Raw genomic sequence first — 20,929 nt, 5'->3', positions numbered from 1 at the left:
TACAGGTGCCCACCACAATGCCTGCCTATTTTTTTTTTTGTTGTTGTTGTTGTCGTTGTTGTTGTTGGCACTGTTGTTTGGCAGGCCCAGGCCCGTTTTGAACCCACCAGCCTCTGTGCATGTGGCCGGCGCCCTAACCACTAACCTACAGGCGCCGAGCCTGAAAAGAAAATTTTCGATGTGGAGAAGCTGACAATTCATCCTCCACCCTGCGGTTAGCTTAGTAGTCCTATTGTGTTGCTCCAACAGTATAATTTACCCCAAAATCTTTATTTACCTTTTTTTTCCAGCAGTAGTTACATGATCATGTCTAGGTTTGGCCTTCTTTGACTGGGCCTGAACCCCTGAGCATACCCTATATTCCTACTAAATTGTACTACTAATTCTTTCCTTAGTGTTTCCCATGGCTTTCTGCCTTTAGGCATGTGTTTACTGAGTTCTCAAGATCTGAAATTTCTTCTGTGCCAACCTCTATTGCTTTCCTTTCCCATTCTTTTTTTTTTTTTGTAGAGACAGAGTCTCACCTTATGGCCCTCGGGTAGAGTGCCGTGGCCTCACACAGCTCACAGCAACCTCCAACTCCTGGGCTTAGGCGATTCTCTTGCCTCAGCCTCCCGAGTAGCTGGGACTACAGGCGCCCGCCACAATGCCCGGCTATTTTTTGGTTGCAGTTCAGCTGGGGCCAGGTTTGAACTCGCCACCCTCGGTATATGGGGCTGGGGCCTTACCCACTGAGCCACAGGCGCCGCCCCCATTCTTTTTGTTGTTCTCCTCACCTAAACTGAAATTTGATGGCATTTCTTTTTCATTTTGGAAGATGGCGATATAGTTAATGCAGCACTCAGCACATATGGCTTTCATGGTGCTTGTTTGCATTCATGGCACATTGCCTCCCTTGGCTATAGGCTCTTTAAGGAGTAAATTATGTATTATTTATGTTTATATTGATCTTAGTAGCTAGCATAGCACCCCAAATTTGTTGTGTTTAAATGATTCCATTCTGTTCTCTTATCTATACTTCTATACTCCCCCCCTTCCTTGTTGGTTGTCTCTCCCTTGGACTAGAAAAATGTCCATATCTTCCCTATATTAAAAACAAAACTAGTGGCTTGTTATATATCAAAAAAATAGAACACTAAAACAACAATATTCCAAGCAAAACCCACAACCATACCTCATCAGTTCATTTTGTCCTACATCACTGTTTCTTCTTCTGCTCAATCTTGGCTTAGTGGCTTCGTGAATCCATCTGTTTCTCAAAGTTCTACATAGAAATCCTGACTCAGTTCAGTTATGTGGTCCCTAAATCATTTAACAATGCCATCAGAAGTCTGTATTTAAAGGTACCTGGCATGGTCCTTTTCTTTCTTTCTTTTTTTTTTGAGACATAGTCTCACTTTGTCAACCTTGGTAGAATGCTGTGGTGTCATAGCTCAAAGCAACCTCAAATTCTTGGACTCAAGCAATCCTCTTGCCTCAGTTTTCATTTCTTGGTAGAGATGGGGGGGGTCTCACTTTTGCTCAGGCTGGTCTCGAAGTCCTGAGCTCAAGTAATCCAGCTGCCTCAGCCTCCTAGAGTTCTAGGATTACAGGCATGAGCCATTGTGTCCTGCCAGCATGGTCCTTTTCCACAGGGCTCTGAGATAATTCATACTTACTGAAGACAGCACACTCTGGTGTCAGAGCCAAAAGAATGACTGTAGACGACTTAATTAAACTTACTGCTTATAACTATCAAAAGTGAAAGATCTGATGAGAGTTTATTACAAAGATAATGCAACTGACAAAAACATTTGGTTTCTGTGGCATGCAAAACAAGAAAGTCAATCAAAAAATTTTAGACAGAATGTAAATGTAATGATTAACCCTATTTTCAACAAAAAGTAGTTATTACATCTAATTTACAAAAATGGACAATCTTTTCAGGAAAAAAAAAACTTTTTTTTTTGAGACAGAGGCTCACTATGTCACCCTTTGGCAGAGTGCCGTGGTGGCATAGCTCATAGCAACCTCAAACTCTTGGGCTTAAGCAATTCTCTTGCCTAAGCCTCTCACGTAGCTGGGACTACAGGCACTGCCACAACACCCAGCTATTTTTGTTGTTGATGTAGTTGTCATTGTTGTTTTAGCAGGCCTGGGACGAGTTTGAACTTACCAGCCCTGGTACATGGGGCTGGTGCCCTAACCACTGAGCTTTGGGCACTAAGCCAAAAAAAATCTCAAAATGTAGTAATCCTGAGACTACACATAATGAATACACCAATTATATAGTTAGAATATACTGATGACAGTGTTGAATACTATGTGAGCCTGTGAGCCTGAAAAAAAAAACAGTAAAGGCTGAGGAATTCCCCCATGCTTTACATTCCAGAAAATAGCTGACCACAAAGACCACCCTTCCCTCTGTGACTTAGGTAAGTCTCCCTTGTTTACTCATGACCAGATCAGACATAGACCCTCTAAATTCCCATTCTTTGCCTTATAGTTGATTAGCTCAACTGTTCTGTCTCCACTAATCAAGGAAAACAAAATCAAAATTTTTGATTCAGAATCCTTCCTTCCCCCAAGGTCCCTGAGCTTTGGCTACCCTCAACCTGAGCCAGCAGAGAGCTTTACACCTTCTGAAACTAGGTTGGCCTGAGGGTAAGAGGTTCTTGGCTCTACTATCCTCTCAGGCCACCCTTTCATTCCATTTCTCCACACCTGGTTCTTTCTATCTTGATTTATTCCTCTTTATAAAAGAAAAACCCTTTTCCCTAACCCTTCACTCCCCTTGCAGTAAAGTCGTGTCTTTACAAAGTCTGACTTGTTTTTTTTAACACCAAGCATATAGGTCATTAAATATGTAATGGAAATTAGTTTAGTTTATTATATCTCAATCAAGAAGCCCTAATTTTGTCCAGTTGGTTGCAATAGACATCCACTGTATTCAATTGCCTAGGTTTCATGAAGCTGTAGTGGATAATACCAGCTCTGGACCACCAAACAGACACTGTTAGCTTTTGCTGATGAATATTTGGTTTTGGACTGTATTTCGGTACTTCATCTTTATCCAGCCTTTGTACTAAATGTTTGTGATTGTCAAAAAGAATCCATTTTTCATCACACATAGTATGGTGTAGAAATGGTTTGCCTTTATGTCTTGTCAGCAAAGAAAGGCAAGCTTTGAGATGATTTCTCTTCTGACGCTTGTTTAATTCATGGGGAACTCATCTATCCAGCTTCTTTACCTTGCCGATTTGTTTCAAATAGTCCAATATTCTTGGAATGGTAACATGAAAACTTGCTCATAATTTGGGTGTATAGATTGAGGTGGTTTGGCTTTCACTACTGTTTTCGGTTCATTATCTACCTTGGTCTCAGGTCGTCCACCTGGCTCATTTTCAAGATTAAAATCACTAGAATAGAACTTTTCAAACCATCGACATATTGTGTGTTCATTAGGCACATCCTTCCCAAACACTTCATTGATACTTCAAGCTGTTTGCGCTATCTACAGATGAGCCTGTGCTGGCTGGGGCCCCTGAACACTCACCATCAGCTGGGTGGCTGATGGTGGTAGAGTGGCAAATAGCAGAAACTGCTTCTGGCTGGTTTATACGCAAAGAAAGATTTGTGGAGAGAATCCTGGGAATTCTCTCAAACCCTAGGGAAGATTTAGGATACCCTGTTTAGGGTATATCCAGGGCCTCCCTGGAGCACAGTTACCACCCTGACTGAGCTCCGTTATTCCAATTAGCTGGGACTACAGGCACCCATCACAATGCCTGGCTGTTTTTTAGAGACAAGGTCTTGCTCTGGTTCAGGCTGGTCTCGAAGTCCTGAGCTCAGGTAATCCACCCACCTTGGCCTCTCAGAGTGCTAGGATTACAGGCATGAGCCACCACACCCACTTGTTTGTTTTTAGAAGCTGTTGGTGTGGTCTCTGATATTCTTGTCCCTCCTGAGTCAGCGTTGACATGGGAAGCTGTCCCAGACTCTCCCAATATCACACACTATCACTTCTGCCTTATTTTATTATCTTATTAGTTAGATGAGTCAGTAATTCCAGCCCACACTCAAGGGGAGGGGAAGTAAACTCCACTTTTTGAAAAGAGTACAAGAATTTATGGGCATAGTTTAAACTACCACCATCTGCCCTCTGGCCACAAATTATTTACATTCCTCTCTGTATTAGTGTTCTATTGCTGCTATAATAAATTATCACAAACCTGTGGCTTAAAACAACACAAATTTATTATATTACAGTTTTGGAAATTAGAAGTCCAAAATGGGTCTCATGGGGCTAGAATCAAGGTGTCAGCAGGGCTGTTCTTTCTGGGGCACTAAAGGAGAATATAATTTCCAAGCTAGTAGAGGCCACCCACATTCCTTGGTTTGTGGCCCCTTCCTCTGTCTCCTAAGTCAGCTATGTTTGAATCGAGTCCTCACACTGCCTTGTCTCTAGTTCTCCTTCTTCTGTCCCCCTCTTCCAGTGTTAAGGACATTGTGTTGCAGGAAGACAAGGCCCAACGGAAAGAAAGAACACCCAAACACCACGTTTATAAGAGGAAGGGCTTTATTCACCAGCTGGGAGCTTACAGCATAGAAGAATTCCAAATGGCCACACTCCCTGACTAGCTTGGTCTTTCCCTTTTTATTGACAGTCAAAAAGTTCCACCCCACAGGTACCCTTCTCATTGGCCAGTTTGAATAAAGTGGGACATGCTATTCCAGCCCCTACAGAACTACAGGATTTCACAGAATTTGGAAATTTCCAAGTTCCAGGAAGTTAAGTTTACAAATTTCCAAGAGCTGAGTCACCATGGAGAGGACCCTGAAGGTGTATCTTTGTGGTCTCCTTGAGAAGACCTATTCTCCTAGACCTCACCCTTCTTGGGTATCCTGTCTCAATTGAGCCCACCAAGATAATTCAGAATAATCTATTTTAAAATTAGCTAAATAGAACCTTAATTGGTTCTGAAACCTGAATTCCCTTTTGCCATGTCACCTGATATATTCGGGATTCAGAGTTTAGAACGTGGACATCTTTGGGAAGCCATTATTCTTTACATCAGACTCCCAAATACAGAATATACTCATTCTGTTTAAAGGTTTTGTTATTGTTGTTGTTTGAGACAGAGTCTCACTTTCACTCTCGGTTGGGTGCCCTGGTGACATAGCTCATGGCAACATCAAACGCTTGGGCTAAAGCGAGTTTCTTGTTTCAGCCTCCTGAGTGGCTGGGACTATAGATGCCTGCCACAATGCCAGGCTATTTTTAGAGACAGGGTCTCACTCTGGCTTAGGCTGGTCTCGAAACTGTGAGCTCAATCCACCCGCCTCAGCCTCCCAGAGTGCTAGGATTACAGGTGTGAGCCACTGTGCCCAGTTTAGGGTTCTTTTCTTTTTTTTATTGTTGAATGTTCATTGAGGGTACAGAGAACCAGGTAACACTGATTGCATTTGTTAGGTAAAGTCCCTCTTATAATAGGTAAAGTCCCTCTTATAATTGGGTCCTACCTCCAAGACATCCCCCCACCCCCTCCCTCCTTCCCTCTCTCCACTCCCCCATTCCCACCTCCGCCATGTACTAGGTCATTAATTGTCCTCATTATCAGAATTGAGTACATCGGATTCTTGCTTCTCCATTCTTGTGATGCTTTGCTAAGAAGAATGTGTTTCAACACCATCCACGTTAATACAAAAGATGCCAAGTCTCCATCTTTTTGAGTGGCTGAATAGTGTTCCATGGTATACATATACCATAGCTTGTTTTTTTTTTTTTTGTTTTTTTTTTTGTAGAGACAGAGTCTCACTTTATGGCCCTCGGTAGAGTGCCGTGGCCTCACACAGCTCACAGCAACCTCCAACTTCTGGGCTTAAGCGATTCTCTTGCCTCAGCCTCCTGAGTAGCTGGGACTACAGGCGCTCACCACAACACCCGGCTATTTTTTGGTTGCAGTTTGGCCGGGGCCGGGTTTGAACCTGTCACCCTCGGTATATGGGGCCGGCGCCTTACCGACTGAGCCACAGGTGCCGCCCGTTCCATATCTTGTTAATCCATTCCTGTATTAATGGGCATTTAGGCTATTTCCACAGTTTAGCGATTGAGCTGCAATAAACAGTCTAGGGCAGATGTCCTTGTGATAAAATGATTTTTTTCTTCTGGGTAGATGCCCAGTAATGGGATTGCAGGATCAAATGGGAGGTCTAATTTGAGTTATTTGAGGATTCTCCATACTTCCTTCTAAAAAGGTTGTATTAGTTTTCAGTCCCACCAGCAGTGTAAAAGTGTTACTTTCTCTCCACATCCACATCAGCATCTGCAACTTTGGGATTTTGTGACGTGGGCCATTCTCATTGGGGTTAGGTGGTATCTTAGGGCGGTTTTGATTTGCATTTCTCTGATAATTACGGATGATGAGCATTTTTCATACGTTAGCCATTCATTTATCTTCTGCTTTTTTTTGAGACAGAGTCTCATTGTGTTGCCCTTTGTAGAGTCCTCTGGTATCACAGCTCACAGCAACTCAAACTCTTGGGCTCAAGCTGTTCTCTTGCCTTAGCCTCCCTAGTAGCTGGCACCTACCACAATGGCTGGCTATTTTGTTTGTTTGTTTGTTTGTTTAGCAGGCTGGGACCCGATTTGAACGCATCAGCCCTGGTGCATGTGGCTGGTGCCCTAACCACTGAACTACGGGCACCCAATCCGTCTATCTTCTTTAGAGAAAGTTCTATTCATCTCTCTTGCCCATTGATATAAGGACCTGTTGGCTTTTTTATGTGGATTAATTTGAGTTCTCTGTAGATCCTAGTTATTAAGCTTTTGTCTAATTCATAATATGCAAATGTTTTCCCATTCTGATAGTTGTCTGTTTTCTTTGGCTGTTGTCTCCTTAGCTGTACAGAAGCTATTCAATTTAATTAAGTCCCGTTTATTTTCGTTGTTGCTGCAATTGCCACTGAAGTCTTCTTCATAAAGTCTTTCCCCAGTCTGATAACTCCAAGTGTTTTCTCCACAGTTGCTTCGAGGATTTTTATTATTTCATGCCTTAGATTTAGATCTCTTATCCATCTTGAATCAATTTTAGTGAGTGGAGAAAGGTGCAGGTCCAGTTTCAGTCTTTTGCATGTGGTTATCCAGTTGTCCCAGCACCATTTATTGAATAGGAATTCTTTCCCCCAGTGTATGTTCTTGTTTGGTTTATGAAAGATTAGGTGGCTGTAAGATGTTAGTTTCATTTCATGGTTTTCTATTCGGTTAAGATGTCTATATCTCTATTTTTGTGTCAATACCATGCTGTTTTGATCACTATGGCCTTGTAGTAGAGCTGAAAGTCTGGTAGGGTGATGCTCCTGGCTTTATTTTAATTACTAAGAATTGCTTTAGCTATATGGGTTTTTTTCTGGTTCCATACAAAACGAAGAATTATTTTTTCCAAATCTTTTTTTTTTTTTTTTTTAACAGAGTCTCACTGTGTTGCCCTTGGTAGAATGTCATGGTGTCACAGTTCACAGCAACCTCAAACTCTTGGGTTTAAGCAATTCTCCTGCCTTAGCCTCCCAAGTAGCTGGGACTACAGGCACCCACCACAACACCCAGCTATTTTTTGGCCCAGGCTGGGTTCAAACCCACCAGCCTTGGTGTATGTATGTGTGCTATGGGTGCTGATCCAATATTTTTTCCAAATCTTGAAAGTATGGTGTTGGTATTTTAATGGGGATTGCATTGAATCTGTAGATTGCTTTAGGAAGAATAGACATTTTAACAAACTTGATTCTTCCCAGCCATGAGCATGGTGTGCTCTTCCATTTGTTAATATCTTTTTTTTTTTTTCTTTTGGTAGAGACAGAGTCTCACTTTATGGCCCTCGGTAGAGTGCCGTGGCATCACACAGCTCACAGCAACCTCCAACTCCTGGGCTTAAGCGATTCTCTTGCCTCAGCCTCCCGAGTAGCTGGGATTACAGGCGCCCACCACAATGCCCAGCTATTTTTTGGTTGCAGTTCAGCCGGGGCTGGGTTTGAACGCACCACCCTCGGTATATGGGACCGGCGCCTTACTGACTGAGCCATAGGCGCCGCCCCGTTTGTTAATATCTCATGCTATTTCTTAGGGTTTCATAATTCTCTTTACCTCTTTTGTTCAGTATATTCCTAGGTATTTTATTTCCTTTGAAGCTACTGTGAAGGGAATCATGCCCTTGATTAGCTTCTCATCTTCGTTGTTATTGGCATATATAATGGCTTCTGATTTGTGGACATGGATTTTATATCCTGAGACATTACTGTATCTTTTGATCATTTCCAAGAGTCTTGGGGTTGAGTCTTTGGGGTTCTCTAAGTATAAGATCATATTGTTGGCAAAGAGGGAGAGTTTGACCTCTTTTGCCTCCATTTGGATGCCCTTTATTTCCTTCTCTTGCCTGATTGTATTAGCTAGAACTTCCAGCACTATGTTGAATAGTAGTGGTGATAGAGGACAGCCTTGTCTGGTTCTAGTTCTAAGTGGAAAAGCTTTCAGTTTTATTTCATAATATTAGCTGTGGGTTTGTCATAGATGGCTTCAGTCAGTTTAAGACCTGTGCCACCTATATCTATTTTCTTCAGAGTTCTAATTAGAAATGGATGCTGAATTTTATTGAATGCTTTTTCTGCATCTATTGAGAGGATCAATAGGTCTTTGTTTTTGCTTCTGTTAATATGGTGAATTACATTTATGGACTTGGGTATGTTAAACCAGCTTTGCATCCCTGGGATGAAACCTACTTGATTGTGATGAATGATTTTTTTTTTTAAGATACTTATTTTTTTATTATTTATTTATTTATTATTTTGTGTGTTTTTTGGCTAGGGCTGGGTTTGAACCCGCCACCTCCGGCATATGGGACCGGCGCCCTACTCTTTGAGCCACAGGCGCTGCCCTTTTTTCTTTTTCTTTTTTTTTTTTTTTTGGCCAGGGGTGGGTTTGAACCCACCACCTTGGGCATATGGGGCCAGTGCCCTACTCCTTTGAGCCACAGGTGCCACCCAAATGATTTTTTTAACGTGTAGTTATAATCTATTGGCTAGAATTTTGTTGTTGAGAAATTTTTTTTTTTTTTTGAGACAGAGCCTCAAGCTGTCGCCCTTGGTAGAGTGCTGTGGCATCACACAGCTCACAGCAACCTCCAACTCCTGGGCTAGGCGATTCTCCTCCCTCAGCCTCCTGAGTAACTGGGGCCACAGGTGCCTGCCACAACGCCTGGCTATTTTTTTGCTGCAATTTGGCCGAGGCTGGGTTTGAACCCGCCACCCTCGGTATATGCGGCAGGCGCCCTACCCACTGAGCCACAGGTGCTGCCCTTGTTGAGAATTTTTACTTTTTTGAGACAGAGTCTCAATATGTCACCCTCATTTGAGTGCCATAGTGTCATAGCTCACTCACAGCAACCTCAAACTCTTGGGTGTAACTGATCCTCTTGCCTCAGCCTCCCTAGGTGCCCGCCACAATGCCCAGCTATTTTTGTTGTTGTTGTTGTAGTTGTCGTTGTTTAGCATGCCCGGGCTGGGTTCGAACCTGCCAGCCTTGGTACCATAACCACTGTGCTATAGGCACTGAGCCTTTATTGAGAATTTATGAATCTATATTCATTAGTGAAATTGATGTGAATTTCTCCTTTTTAGTTGGGTCTTTTCTTGGTTTTGGTATCAGAGTGATGTTTGCTTCATAAAATGTTTTGGGGAAGATTACTTCCTTCTCAATTTTTTGGAATAATTTCTGCAGTATGGATATAAGCAAGCTCTTTTTTGATGGTTTGATAGAATTCTGGCGTGAAGCCATCTGGACCAGGGTTTGTTTGTTTTTTAATTTAATAGAGTCTCACTGTGTTGCCCACAGTAGAGTCACAGCTCACAGCAACCTCAAACTCTTGGGCTTAAGTGATTCTTTTGCCTCAGCTTCCCGAGTAGCTGGGACTACAGGCATCCACCACAATGTCCAGCTATTCTTTTTTTGTTGAATAATAGTTGGGTTCAGGAAGAGATAAAAGAGGAAATCGTTAAATTCCTCAAACATAACAACAATGAAGACACAAGTTGTTATTGTTGTTTAGCAGGCTCGGGCTGGGTTCAAACCCGCCAGCCCCGATGTATGTGGCCAGTGCCCTAACCACTGAGCTATGGGCACCGAGCCCAAGGCTTTTTTTTTGTTGTTGTTGTTGTTGTGAAATTCTTTATTGTTTCTTCAATTTCAGTTCTTGAAACCGGTCTGTTCAAGAGATCTGTTTCTTCTTGATTAAGTTTAGGGAGGGTGTGATTTCAGCTATTGATCCCTTTCGTCCCTATTGTCAAATTTTGGGGCATAGAGTTTCTTATAGTACTCAGAGATGATCACTTGTATTTCTGTGGCATGTGTTGTTATTTCCCCTTTATTGTTTCTGATCGAGGTTATTAGGGATTTTATTTTTCTGTTTCTAGTTAATCTGGCCAAAGGTTTATTGATTTTATTTATTTTTTTTGAAAGACCAACTTTTTGTTTCGTTAATTTTCTGAATGATTCTTTTGTTTTCAATTTCATTAATCTCTGATTTAATATTGGTTATTTCTTTTCTTCTGCTGGGTTTGGGATTAGATTGTTCTTCTTTTTCCAGTTCCATAAGATGGTTCATGAGTTTGTTGATGCACTCTCTTTCTTTTTTCGAACGTAGGCATCTAATGTGATAAATTTCCCTCTTAAACACAATTGTAAGAGGGACTTTACCTAACAAATGTAATCAGTGTAACCTGGTTTCTTGTACCCTCAATGAATCCCCAACAAAAAAATAAAATTTCCCTCTTAAGACTGCTTTTGCTTTTCCCACAGGTTTTGGTAATTTGTGTCTTCATTGTTGTTATATTTGAGGAATTTAATGATTTCCTCTTTTATCTCTTCCTGAACCCAACTATCATTCAGCATAAGGTTGTTTAATTTCCAAGTCTTTGTGTGGGGATGAGCATTTTTGTTGGAGTTGAGTTTTACCTTTATTGCCTGTGGTCTGAGAAGATAGAAGGTGTAATTTCTATTCTTTTAGTTTTGCTAAGGTTTGATTTGTATCCTAGGATGTAGTCGATTTTGGAGTATGTATCATGGGCTGATGAGAAAAATGATATTCCTTAGCTTTGAGATGGTGTGTTCTGTATATGTCTGTTAATCCTATTTGTTCTAGGGTTATATTTAAGTCCTTTGTTATCTTTGTTTAAATTCTGTTTAGAGGATCTGTCCAGTTCTGTCAGAGGGATGTTAAAGTCCCCAACTATTATGGTGTTATGGGATATCATTTTGCTCAGACCCATCAAGGTTTGTTTCATAAATCTGGGAGCAATGGGTGGCGCCTGTGGCTCAGTAGGTAGGGCACTGGCCCCATATACCAAGGGTGGTGGGTTCAAACCCAGCCCCTGCCAAACTGCAACAAAAAAAATAGCTGGGCGTTGTGGCAGGCTCCTGTAGTCCCAGCTACTCAAGAGGTTGAGGCAAGAGAATTGCCTAAGCCCAGGAGTTGGAGGTTGCTGTGAGCTGTGTGATGCCATGGCATTCTACCAAGGGCAATAGAGTGAGACTCTAAAAAAAGTCTGGGAGCATTTAAGTTGGATTAGAACTCCACTCTTGGAACAGGCTGAGGGACCCACGCACCCCATGGGAACTGGAGTTGGGGGCACTGTGATTTAACTTTTTTTTTTTTTTTTAGAGACAGAGTCTCACTGTACCGCCCTCGGGTAGAGTGCCGTGACATCACACAGCTCACAGCAACCTCCAGCTCTTGGGCTTCTGCAATTCTCTTGCCTCAGCCTCCCGAGCAGCTGGGACTACAGGCGCCCGCTACAATGCCCGGCTATTTTTCGGTTGCAGTTCAGCCGGGGCTGGGTTTGAACCTGCCACCCTCGGCATATGGGGCCGGCGCCCTACTCACTGAGCCACAGGCACCACCCGGCACTGTGATTTAAATATTTAAAATTGAAATGTCTTTTTGTTGAAGTTTTCCTTTGATTAGTGTAAAGTGTCCATCTTTTTGTTTTTCTTAATTTTAGTTGCTTTAAATCTGCTTGTGTCTGAAAATAAGATTGCAACCCCTCCTTTCTTCTGATTTCCATTTGCTTAAAATACCATTTTCCATCCCTTAACCCTGAGTCTTGATTTGTCCTTCAAGGCTAGGTGTGTCTCGTGGAGGCAGTATATGGATAGCTTGTGCTTTTTTATCCAGTCAGCCAGCCTGTGCCTCTTCAGTGGTGAGTTCAGTCCATTGACATTTTTTGAGAGAATTGTTAAATGTGGTGGAGTTCTATTCATTTTATTTTGTGAAAGTCCATTGTGTAGTTTTATCCTTTGGGCCATTGTGGAAGCTATGTTTTGACATTTAGCTTCTGGGTGTTTACTTTGCTGGTGGTCCATTGTGGTAGTCAGTGTTGAGAATAGGTCTAAGTATTTCCTGCAGAGCTAGTCTTGTTGTGGCAAATTTCCTCAGTGCTTGTATATCCGTAAAGGATTTGATTTCTTTCTTTTTTTTTTTTTTTTTTTTTTTGTAGAGACAGAGTCTCACTGTACTGCCCTCGGGTAGAATGCCGTGGCGTCACACGGCTCACAGCAACCTCTAACTCTTGGGCTTACCCGATTCTCTATTTTTTTTTTTTTTTTTTTTTGTGGTTTTTGGCCGGGGCTGGGTTTGAACCTGCCACCTCTGGCAAATGGGACCGGCACCCTACTCCTTGAGCCACAGGCGCCGCCCGGTAAAGGATTTGATTTCTCCATCAATTTTGCAGCTCAGTTTAGCAGGATACAGAGTTGTGGGCTGAAAAATGTTTTGTTTAAGAATATTGAAGGTTGGGGCGGCGCCTGTGGCTCAGTGAGTAGGGCGCCGGCCCCATATGCCAAGGGTGGCGGGTTCAAACCCAGCCCCAGCCAAACTGCAACAAAAAAAAAAATAGCCGGGTGTTGTGGCGGGCACCTGTAGTCCCAGCTGCTTGGGAGGCTGAGGCAAGAGAATCGCGTAAGCCCAAGAGTTAGAGGTTGCTGTGAGCCGTGTGACACCACGGCACTCTACTGTGGGTGGTACAGTGAGACTCTGTCTCTACAAAAAAAAAAAAAAAAAGAATATTGAAGGTTGGCTCTGTGACTGTGGCTCAAACGGCTAAGGTGCCAGCCACATACACCTGAGTTGGCGGGTTCAAATCCAGCCTGGGCCTGCCGAACAACAATGACGGCTGCAACCAAAAAATAGGTGGGCATTGTGGTGGGCACCTATAGTCCCAGCTACTTGAGAGGCTGAGATAGGAGAATCGCTTGAGCCCAGGAGTTGGAGGTTGCTGTGAGCTGTGATGCCACAGCACTCTACCCAGGGCAACATCTTGAGGCTCTGTCTCAAAAAAAAAAAAAGAATATTGAAGGTGGATGACCATGGTCTTCTGGCTTGGAAGCCTTCAGTTGAAAAGTGTGCTGTCATCCTAATGGCTCTGCCCCAGTAGGTCGATTGGTGCTTACTCCTGGCTGCTTGCAGAATTTTTTCTTCCATCTTGACTTTGGACAGGTTCATTGCAATGTGTCTTGGAGAGGCTCTATTTGAGTTGTGATGACCTAGGGTTCGATATCCATCTGAAAGGAGTGTGTCGGGGTCTTTAGTAAAACTTGGAAAGTTTTCCTTTATGATGGTCTCCAGTAAGACTTCCGTTCCTTTAGAATGATCTTCCTCCCCTTCAGGAATCCCTATTATTTGTATATTTGAACACTTCATGGAGTCTTGTAGTTCTCTTAAGTGCCTGTTCTGCTTTCTCTCACTTCTTTTTTGCCTCCTTAACTACCTAGATTAACTCGAAAACTTTATCCTCTAGCTCTGAAGTTCTTTCTTTTCCATATCTAACCTATTGGTGATACTTTATACTGCATCTTTACATTCCCTGATTGTCTCCTTCGTTTCCTTAAGCACTGCCATATCCTTTCTATATTCTACATATCGCTCATCTGACTTTTTTTTTTAAATTGTAGAACTTTTATTATGTTAAAATATTCTTTAATGAGAGAGCAATTATTTATGTGAAGGAGAGTACAGAAAATAGATTTATGACTGAATTAGTCTTGTCCTTGATTACAGAGATTTACGAATTACACATATAACATTATTGTGTACAGTAGTTAGCGAAGATCTGAGAGGCTGTGAACTTGGAAGAGCTTCTTCCCATCAGGCTGCTTCCCATGAGACCCCACAACAGGATGGACACCATTTTTCTTTTGTAAATTTAAACCTTTACAACAGTTTGAATGCTTTCCCCTGAATGCATCAGTTCAAAGGCTTTGTTAATTTTGTCAAAAGACAGATTGTGAGTCACAAATTCATCAACTTTTATCTTTTTGGACATGTATTCAGACACCAACTTTGGAACACTTTCTACACTCTTCCATCCTCCAAAGGCAGTGTCTTTCCATGTATGACCTGTAACCAGCTGGAATGGACGAGTGGATATCTCTTCACCTGAAGCAGCTACTCCAACCACCACACTGATGCCCCAGCCTTTGTGGCAGGCCTCAAGCGTTGCTCTCATGACCTTCACGTTACCAATATAGTCAAAGGAATAGTCCACTCCTCCATCAGTCATCTCAACAAGCACCTCCTGGATGGGTTTACTGAAATCCTGGGGGGTTAACACATTCAGAGGCTCCAAACTCTTTGGCCCTTGCAAATTTATTTTTATTGATGTCCGCGCCAATGATCCGACATGCACCAGCCACTTTACAGCCCATGATCACTGCCAATCCAACTCCTCCCAGGCCAAAGACAGCACAAGTAGAGCCAGGCTCCACCTTAGCAATGTTCACAGCAGTGCCATAACCAGTTGAAATGCCACAACCCAGAAGGCAGACTTTATCCGAGGTGCTAAAGGATCTATTTTAGCAACAGAGATATCAGCCACAACTGTGTATTCAGAAAATGTGCTGGTTCCCATGTAATGTAAAAGTGTCTTTCCTTTGCAAGTAAATCTGCTAGTACCATCTGGCATTAATTCTTTCCCTTGAGTGACTCTTATCTTCTGGCAAAGACTTGTTTTAGGATTTAGACAAAATTTGCATTCTCCACAATGTGGGACATAAAGTGGGATGACTGTGTCACCTGCCTTCAGCTTAGTAACTCCTTCGCCAACACTTTCTACAATTCCAGCACCTTCATGTCCCAAAATCACTGGGAAACATTCCTCAGGATCAGCTCCACTCAGCGTATAGGCATCAGTGTGACAAACTGCAGTGGCAAAGATCTTAATTCGAACTTCATGAGCCTTTGGGGGTGCCACTTCTATCTCCTCTATGGAGAGAGGCTTCCCACCCTCCCAGGCAATTGTAGCCTTGCACTTGATAACCTGGTGAGCCATGTCCATGGGTTCAGGTCTGCACGAACTGGACACCAGGATGGGCCCATGCTGGGACGGGTTGTGCCTCTCGTCTGACTTTTGGTTCTTTTTTGCATTTTCTTGTCCATTCCTTTTATTGTCTTTATCATCCATATTTAAAATTCCCATTTTGTCAAGACCATTAATTCTTTCTAAGTGAAGTCTTCTGCACTATAGCTGCCTCATGGTCCCTTGGGGGAGTTCCTCTGTTTTGGTTTTTCATGTGGTCTGAATTTTTCTGTTGGTTCCTCCTCCTGTGTTCTTTCTTATTGTTCATTTCCATGTCCTCCTTTTACTTCTCACTGCCTCCTTTGTTTTAAACAGAAGTCCTTGCTGTTGATGATAGTATGTTGCAATGTGTCACTGGGACACCAGGTAGTGCTGTGGTATTTTTAGGAGACAGAGAGCACAGTCAGCACCTTCTATGGTCCTTATTCCAAACTTAGTTGCCTTCGGTGATCACCTGATTGTTTCCTCAGCATTCAGACCCTGCTGGGCTGGGATTTTAAATCTCACAAGAATCCATCAGGGCCAGGTCTCACAGTGTCCCCTGACTCCAGTTCCCATGGGGTGCTTGAATCCCTCAGCCTGTTCCAAGAGTGGAGTTCTGTTCCTAGCAGGCAGAATTAAGATGGCCATGATTTAGACTCCTGCTAAGACCTTCTCATGACCTTTCCACAATGGCAGCTGCCTGGCCACCAAGACCTTCTTAGTACGGCTGTCTCACCAGCCACCAAACCTATAACAAATCCATTCTAACCAGCATTTGTTCAAGTCTGCTCATTCTTCCAAGCTTTCCACTCAACATGCAGCTTCCTCCAACTACTAAAAACTCTAGAAAGGCTTCCTTCCATCCTGGCTGGTCACAATCACTTGCCTAATTCATCAGATTTCCACCACTCCGGATCATACTCTGTATCCAGCTTGCCACCTCCCTGCTCTGAGTAAGATCCTCTTCTCTGGCTTCTATTTAAAGGTTTCTCCAAAGTCTCAACCCTTTACAGCATCCACTTAAAATCCAGAATATTGCATGTGGGCTTGGTGCCTGTAGCTCAGCAGCTAGGCACTGGACACATACACAGGCTGGCGGGTTCGAACCCAGCCCAGCCCTACTAAACAATAATGACAACTGCAACAACAACATAGCCAGGTGTTGTGGTGGATGCCTGTAGTCCCAGCTACTTGGGAGGCTGAAGCAAAAGAATCTCTTAAACCCAAGAGTTAGAGGTTGCTGTGAGCTGTGATGCCATAGCACTCTACTGAGGGCGATATAGGTGAGACTGTATCTGATAAAAAAAAAAAAAAATTGCCTGTGGCCTTCTAGATCCTTAAGTGTGACCTTTTGAGTAAATCCAAATTTTACAGAACAAATTATTTTATTAAAAGGGATGTAGCAAAGAAAAAAGAGGCTTTTCTTCCATCCTTTGGTGCTGAAAAGAAAAGAACAGTCTTGAACTCAGAAGGCCACAGGTTCCCTATTCCATACATGTATGAGGCAATAATAATCTCTGACCCATGGGAATTTTTTTTTTTTTTTGAGACAGATCCTCAAGCTGTCATCCTGGGTAGAGTGCTGTGGCATCACAGCTCACAGCAACCTCCAACTCCTGGGCTCAAGTGATTCTCCTGCCTCCGCCTCCCAAGTAGCTGGGATTACAGGCACCTGCCACAAAGCCCAGCTATTTTTTGGTTGCAGCCATCATTGTTGTTCGGCAGACCCAGGCTGGATTCGAACCCGCCAGCTCAGGTGTATGTGGCTGGTGCCTTAGCTGCTTGAGCCACAGGTGCCAAGCCGATCCCTGGGAATCTTGAAATGCAGCTGGGTGAATGTTGAAAGTTCCCTTGATTAACTCCTGCTCTTCCCTAGGAATGACTCTTCATAAAGTAAAAGGGGAGAAGCAAAAGCTTCTCAGAAGGCCTTCCTAGTAGATTTCCCCTTAGATCTTGTTTTAGTCAGCTCATGATATTCTGCCATGACAGAGTACTGTAGACTGAGCAGCTGAAACAACAGACACTTATTTTCTCCTAGTTTTGGAAGCCGGAAGTGCAAGATCAGGATGTTGGCAGCTCTGGTGTCTGGTGAAGCCTCGACAGCTGCCTTCTTGCTGCAACCTCATGTGGCCTTTCTTCGGTGCTCAGAGCAAGTGAGCACACACTCTGGTGTCTCTCCTTCTTATATGGACACTTGTGCTATCAGATTAAGCCCGATTTAACCTTATTTGTGATCTTGTTTGATCTTTTTTCTTGAAAAAAAAAAATTTGGCTGAGTGCAATGGCTCATGCCTATAATCCCAGCACCTTGGAAGGCCAAGGAAGAAGGATTTTTTGAGTCCAGAAGTTCAGGACTAGCTTGGGCAACATAGCAAGACCCCATCCCTACAGAAAATCTAAAAATTAGCTAGGTACTGTGGTAGGCAACCATAGTCGTTCCAGCTACTTGGAAGGCTGAGACAGGAGGATCGCTTGAGCTAGAGAGTTTGAGTTACAGTGAGCTACTATGACACCACTGCAGTCCAGACTTTGTCTCTGAAAAAAAATTATTCTTTTTTTCTTTTTTGTTTTTGCATATTTTTTGTTTTATGTTTCTGTTACTCCCCCAAATACAAGGATTGTTGAGGCTTCATTTAATCTATCTAGTTAAAGACCCTATCCCCAAATAGTCATATTTGGGGTTAGGACTTTAACATATGAATTTGAGGGAACATGATTCAGTCTCTAGCAGATCACAGTGGCTAGAGCTGAGTCATGTGGCTCCTGGTTGCCAAAATGGCTGGGGAGTTGGGGAACAGAATTGTTATAATTGGCTACCACCAATCATCACTCCTCATACCTGGAGTGATGCTCTGCCAGGATTCTGTTAGCAAGGAAGGAATGTTAGTTGACAGGGTCTGGTCTGCTTTTTCTGGGGAGAGGGTTACCCTATACCAACCATTTTGATTGGATGACTGCTTCTAAGCAGAGGGGATTTTCAAAATTTTTAATAATTGGTCTGGTACTATCAACCAGCAGCTAAGATGTTGATTCTGGGACTGAAAGATTTAGAGAAAAGTTCCAGGAGAGGGTAAAGAAAAACAAACTCTCCCCTTTCTCTGAGGTAGAGAGTTGAGTTGGGTTCAAATTTCAAGGCATGGGGCCCCCCAGAGCTGCAGATGGTGGCTGGAAGTCTGGGCTATCCTGGGGAACCAGCATCCTCTGGGTTGATAGGGTTGAAAGGCAGCACTTGAGGATTATGTCTTTGCTGTTCATTCTTTCTGCTTTCCAGAAACTTTAATAAAACTTTATTAACTTTCCCAGACTAGTCTCAATTTGTGTGTGTGTGTGTGTGTGTGTAAGTGGGGAAGGGATGGGCCATAGCTCATGTTTCTGAAGGAAGAATCAAGGGTGGGTTCTATTTCTTCTCCAGAACTTAAGTGGAATTGACCAAGATCACTGGTGCAAAGAACTGCTTCTCTTCAGGCCACCAGCAATTTGGGCCAATGGAGTAAGAAAGAACTGGAGATGTCTGCTGAGCATGCAAAAGCCCTCTGAGAACCACTTAGAAGTAGGGGAACACTGAGAGGTATTTCTGAATGTTGGCCAGTAGGTATATGTACCATAATAATTCAGGTTAAAGAAAAAAAAAAAAGGAAAGGCACCCTGTCATATGGGGCTAGGTGCAATTGGGGATTGGTGGAGAATAGAGAATGTGGACTGCCTACAAGGAGCTGACAGTCTGGGGAGGGCAGGGATGCAGACATGTCACAGGTCCACAGTGGCAGGATGGAGCAGCACTGGGTGCTGTGGGGGCACATGGAATGGGTACTTAAGCCAGGAGGGCTTCCTGGAGGAAGAAACTTCTAGGTGAGGCTGGAAGGACAAGTGAGAGCAGAGACAATTTTTCAGGTGGAAGGAGCAGCATATGCTTCCAGAGCATAGCGCCTCCAGTGGGAGGATCTGGCCTGCAAGGGAGGGGGAGTGGTGCCTTGGGGCTCAGCCCAAACAGAGGGTGCAGGGGCAGGGGCAGGGCCTGGGTGTGGGTGTAGGAGGTGGTAAGCCAGGAGCCTGGGCAAGATAGAGGACAGTGGAGAGTTGTGAGCCAAGTTTATGCAGGGGAGTGAGCTGATCAGTGTAGGGCTTTGGAATGATTTGTTTTTTTTTTTCCACTTTGCCGCCCTTGGTATACTGCCGTGGTGTCACAACTCACAGCAACCTCAAACTCTTGGGCTTAAGTGATTCTCTTGCCTCAGCCTCCCAAGTAGCTGGGACTACAAGCGCCTGCCACAATAACCGGCTGTTTTTTGGTTGTAGTTGTCATTGTTGTCTGGCAGGCCCCGGCTGGATTTGAACCTGCCAGCTCCAGTATATGTGGCTGGTGCCCCAGCTGCTGAGCTATAGGTGCCGAGCCTGGAATGATTCTTTTAATTTCCACAATTTCTTTTTTTTTGAGACTGTCTCACTTGGTCACCTTGGATAGAGTGCTCTGGTGTCATAGCTCACGGCAACCTCAAACTCTTGGGCTCAAGAGTGCAAGCCTCTTGTCTCAGCCTGCTGAGTAGCTAAAACTACAGGCACCTGACTAGTTTTTCTATTTTTAGTAGAGATGGGGTCTCTCTCTTGCTCAGGCTGGTCTTGAATTCCTGAGTTCAAGTGATCCACACTTGGTGCCTGAGAAGAAATCCAGGTAGGCTGCCCCCTTGGCCTTCGCCTCCTAAAGTGCTAGGATTACAGACGTGAGCCACCATCCCCGTCTGGCCTGGGGCTTTGGATATGGGAATAATCAGTGGGATTAAAAGAATTGTGGGCGTATGGTGGCTGAGCAAAAGGGAAACCCCATGTCCCCACTTGGGAGGCCAAGGTGGGTGGATTGATTGCCTGAGTTCATGGGTTCGAGACCAGCCTGAGTCAGAGCGAGACCCTGTCTCAAAAAAATAGCTGGGCATTGTGGCAGGTGCCTGTAGTCCCAGCTACACAGGAGGCTGAGGCAAGAGAGTTGCTTAAGCCCAAGAGTTTGAGGTTGCTGTGAGCTGTGACGCCACAGCACTCTACTGAGGGTGACAAAGTGAGACTCTGTCTCACAAACAAACAAACAAAAAAGCCCAGGCCACATGTCAAAAACACTGACACTGCTGTTACCCAACAGATGACACTGAATTGTTCCACTTCACTATGTTGGTGTGGACCTTAGATTATCCTTCTTTAACCAGCCACTGTGGAGAGTCCTTTTCCCTTTTGAGGGCAACCTACCTGGATTTCTTCTCAGGCACCAAACTCTGTAGCTCTAGGGCAAGTGATGTGCAACCCAAGCCTCTAAGATTTGACTCTCCAGCCCAAGCCCTCCTCCTCCACAGCCCTTGCTCATTCAGGAGGGCAGCCAGACAGCTCTGTACAGGAGTTGTGGCTGCTATGTGGCCATGAGATCAGCCCCACAGTAGACAGACCATCATCAGGCAGATCATTATGCATACAGACGGAGCTGGTAACTGTGACAGTCAAGCCTTCACTTCCCTCTTCTGGCCTTAGCAGATTATTACTAATCAATTGCATCACTTTCACACTGAATCAACCCAAATCTGCGGACAAC

General features: G+C 43.7%; 2 protein-coding genes across 3 annotated transcripts in view; one reads left to right on the top strand and one right to left on the bottom strand.

Annotated features, from left to right (window-relative positions):
* KANSL3 (KAT8 regulatory NSL complex subunit 3) overlaps nucleotides 1–20,929 on the top strand; it is a 100,030-nt gene that overhangs the window by 65,844 nt on the left and 13,257 nt on the right. The window contains exon 22 of one of the 2 annotated variants that reach the window (XM_053587367.1): nucleotides 18,773–18,850. In XM_053587367.1, coding sequence (XP_053443342.1) covers nucleotides 18,773–18,850 — 78 coding nt within the window. Of the gene's footprint in view, nucleotides 1–17,398; nucleotides 18,751–18,772; nucleotides 18,851–20,929 lie in introns of those variants that run through there. The other variant, XM_053587368.1, reaches the window with a different exon arrangement.
* LOC128583263 (alcohol dehydrogenase class-3-like) lies at nucleotides 13,977–17,405 on the bottom strand. Its single transcript, XM_053587383.1, is given in 3 exon segments — nucleotides 13,977–14,625; nucleotides 14,627–14,856; nucleotides 14,859–17,405. Coding segments are annotated over 3 exon segments (1,269 nt in total). The 5' UTR covers nucleotides 15,499–17,405; the 3' UTR covers nucleotides 13,977–14,226.

This window comes from Nycticebus coucang, chromosome 4, assembly GCF_027406575.1.
Source record: "Nycticebus coucang isolate mNycCou1 chromosome 4, mNycCou1.pri, whole genome shotgun sequence".
Taxonomy (NCBI): domain Eukaryota; kingdom Metazoa; phylum Chordata; class Mammalia; order Primates; family Lorisidae; genus Nycticebus; species Nycticebus coucang.
This window is presented reverse-complemented; position numbering and strand designations above follow the sequence as displayed.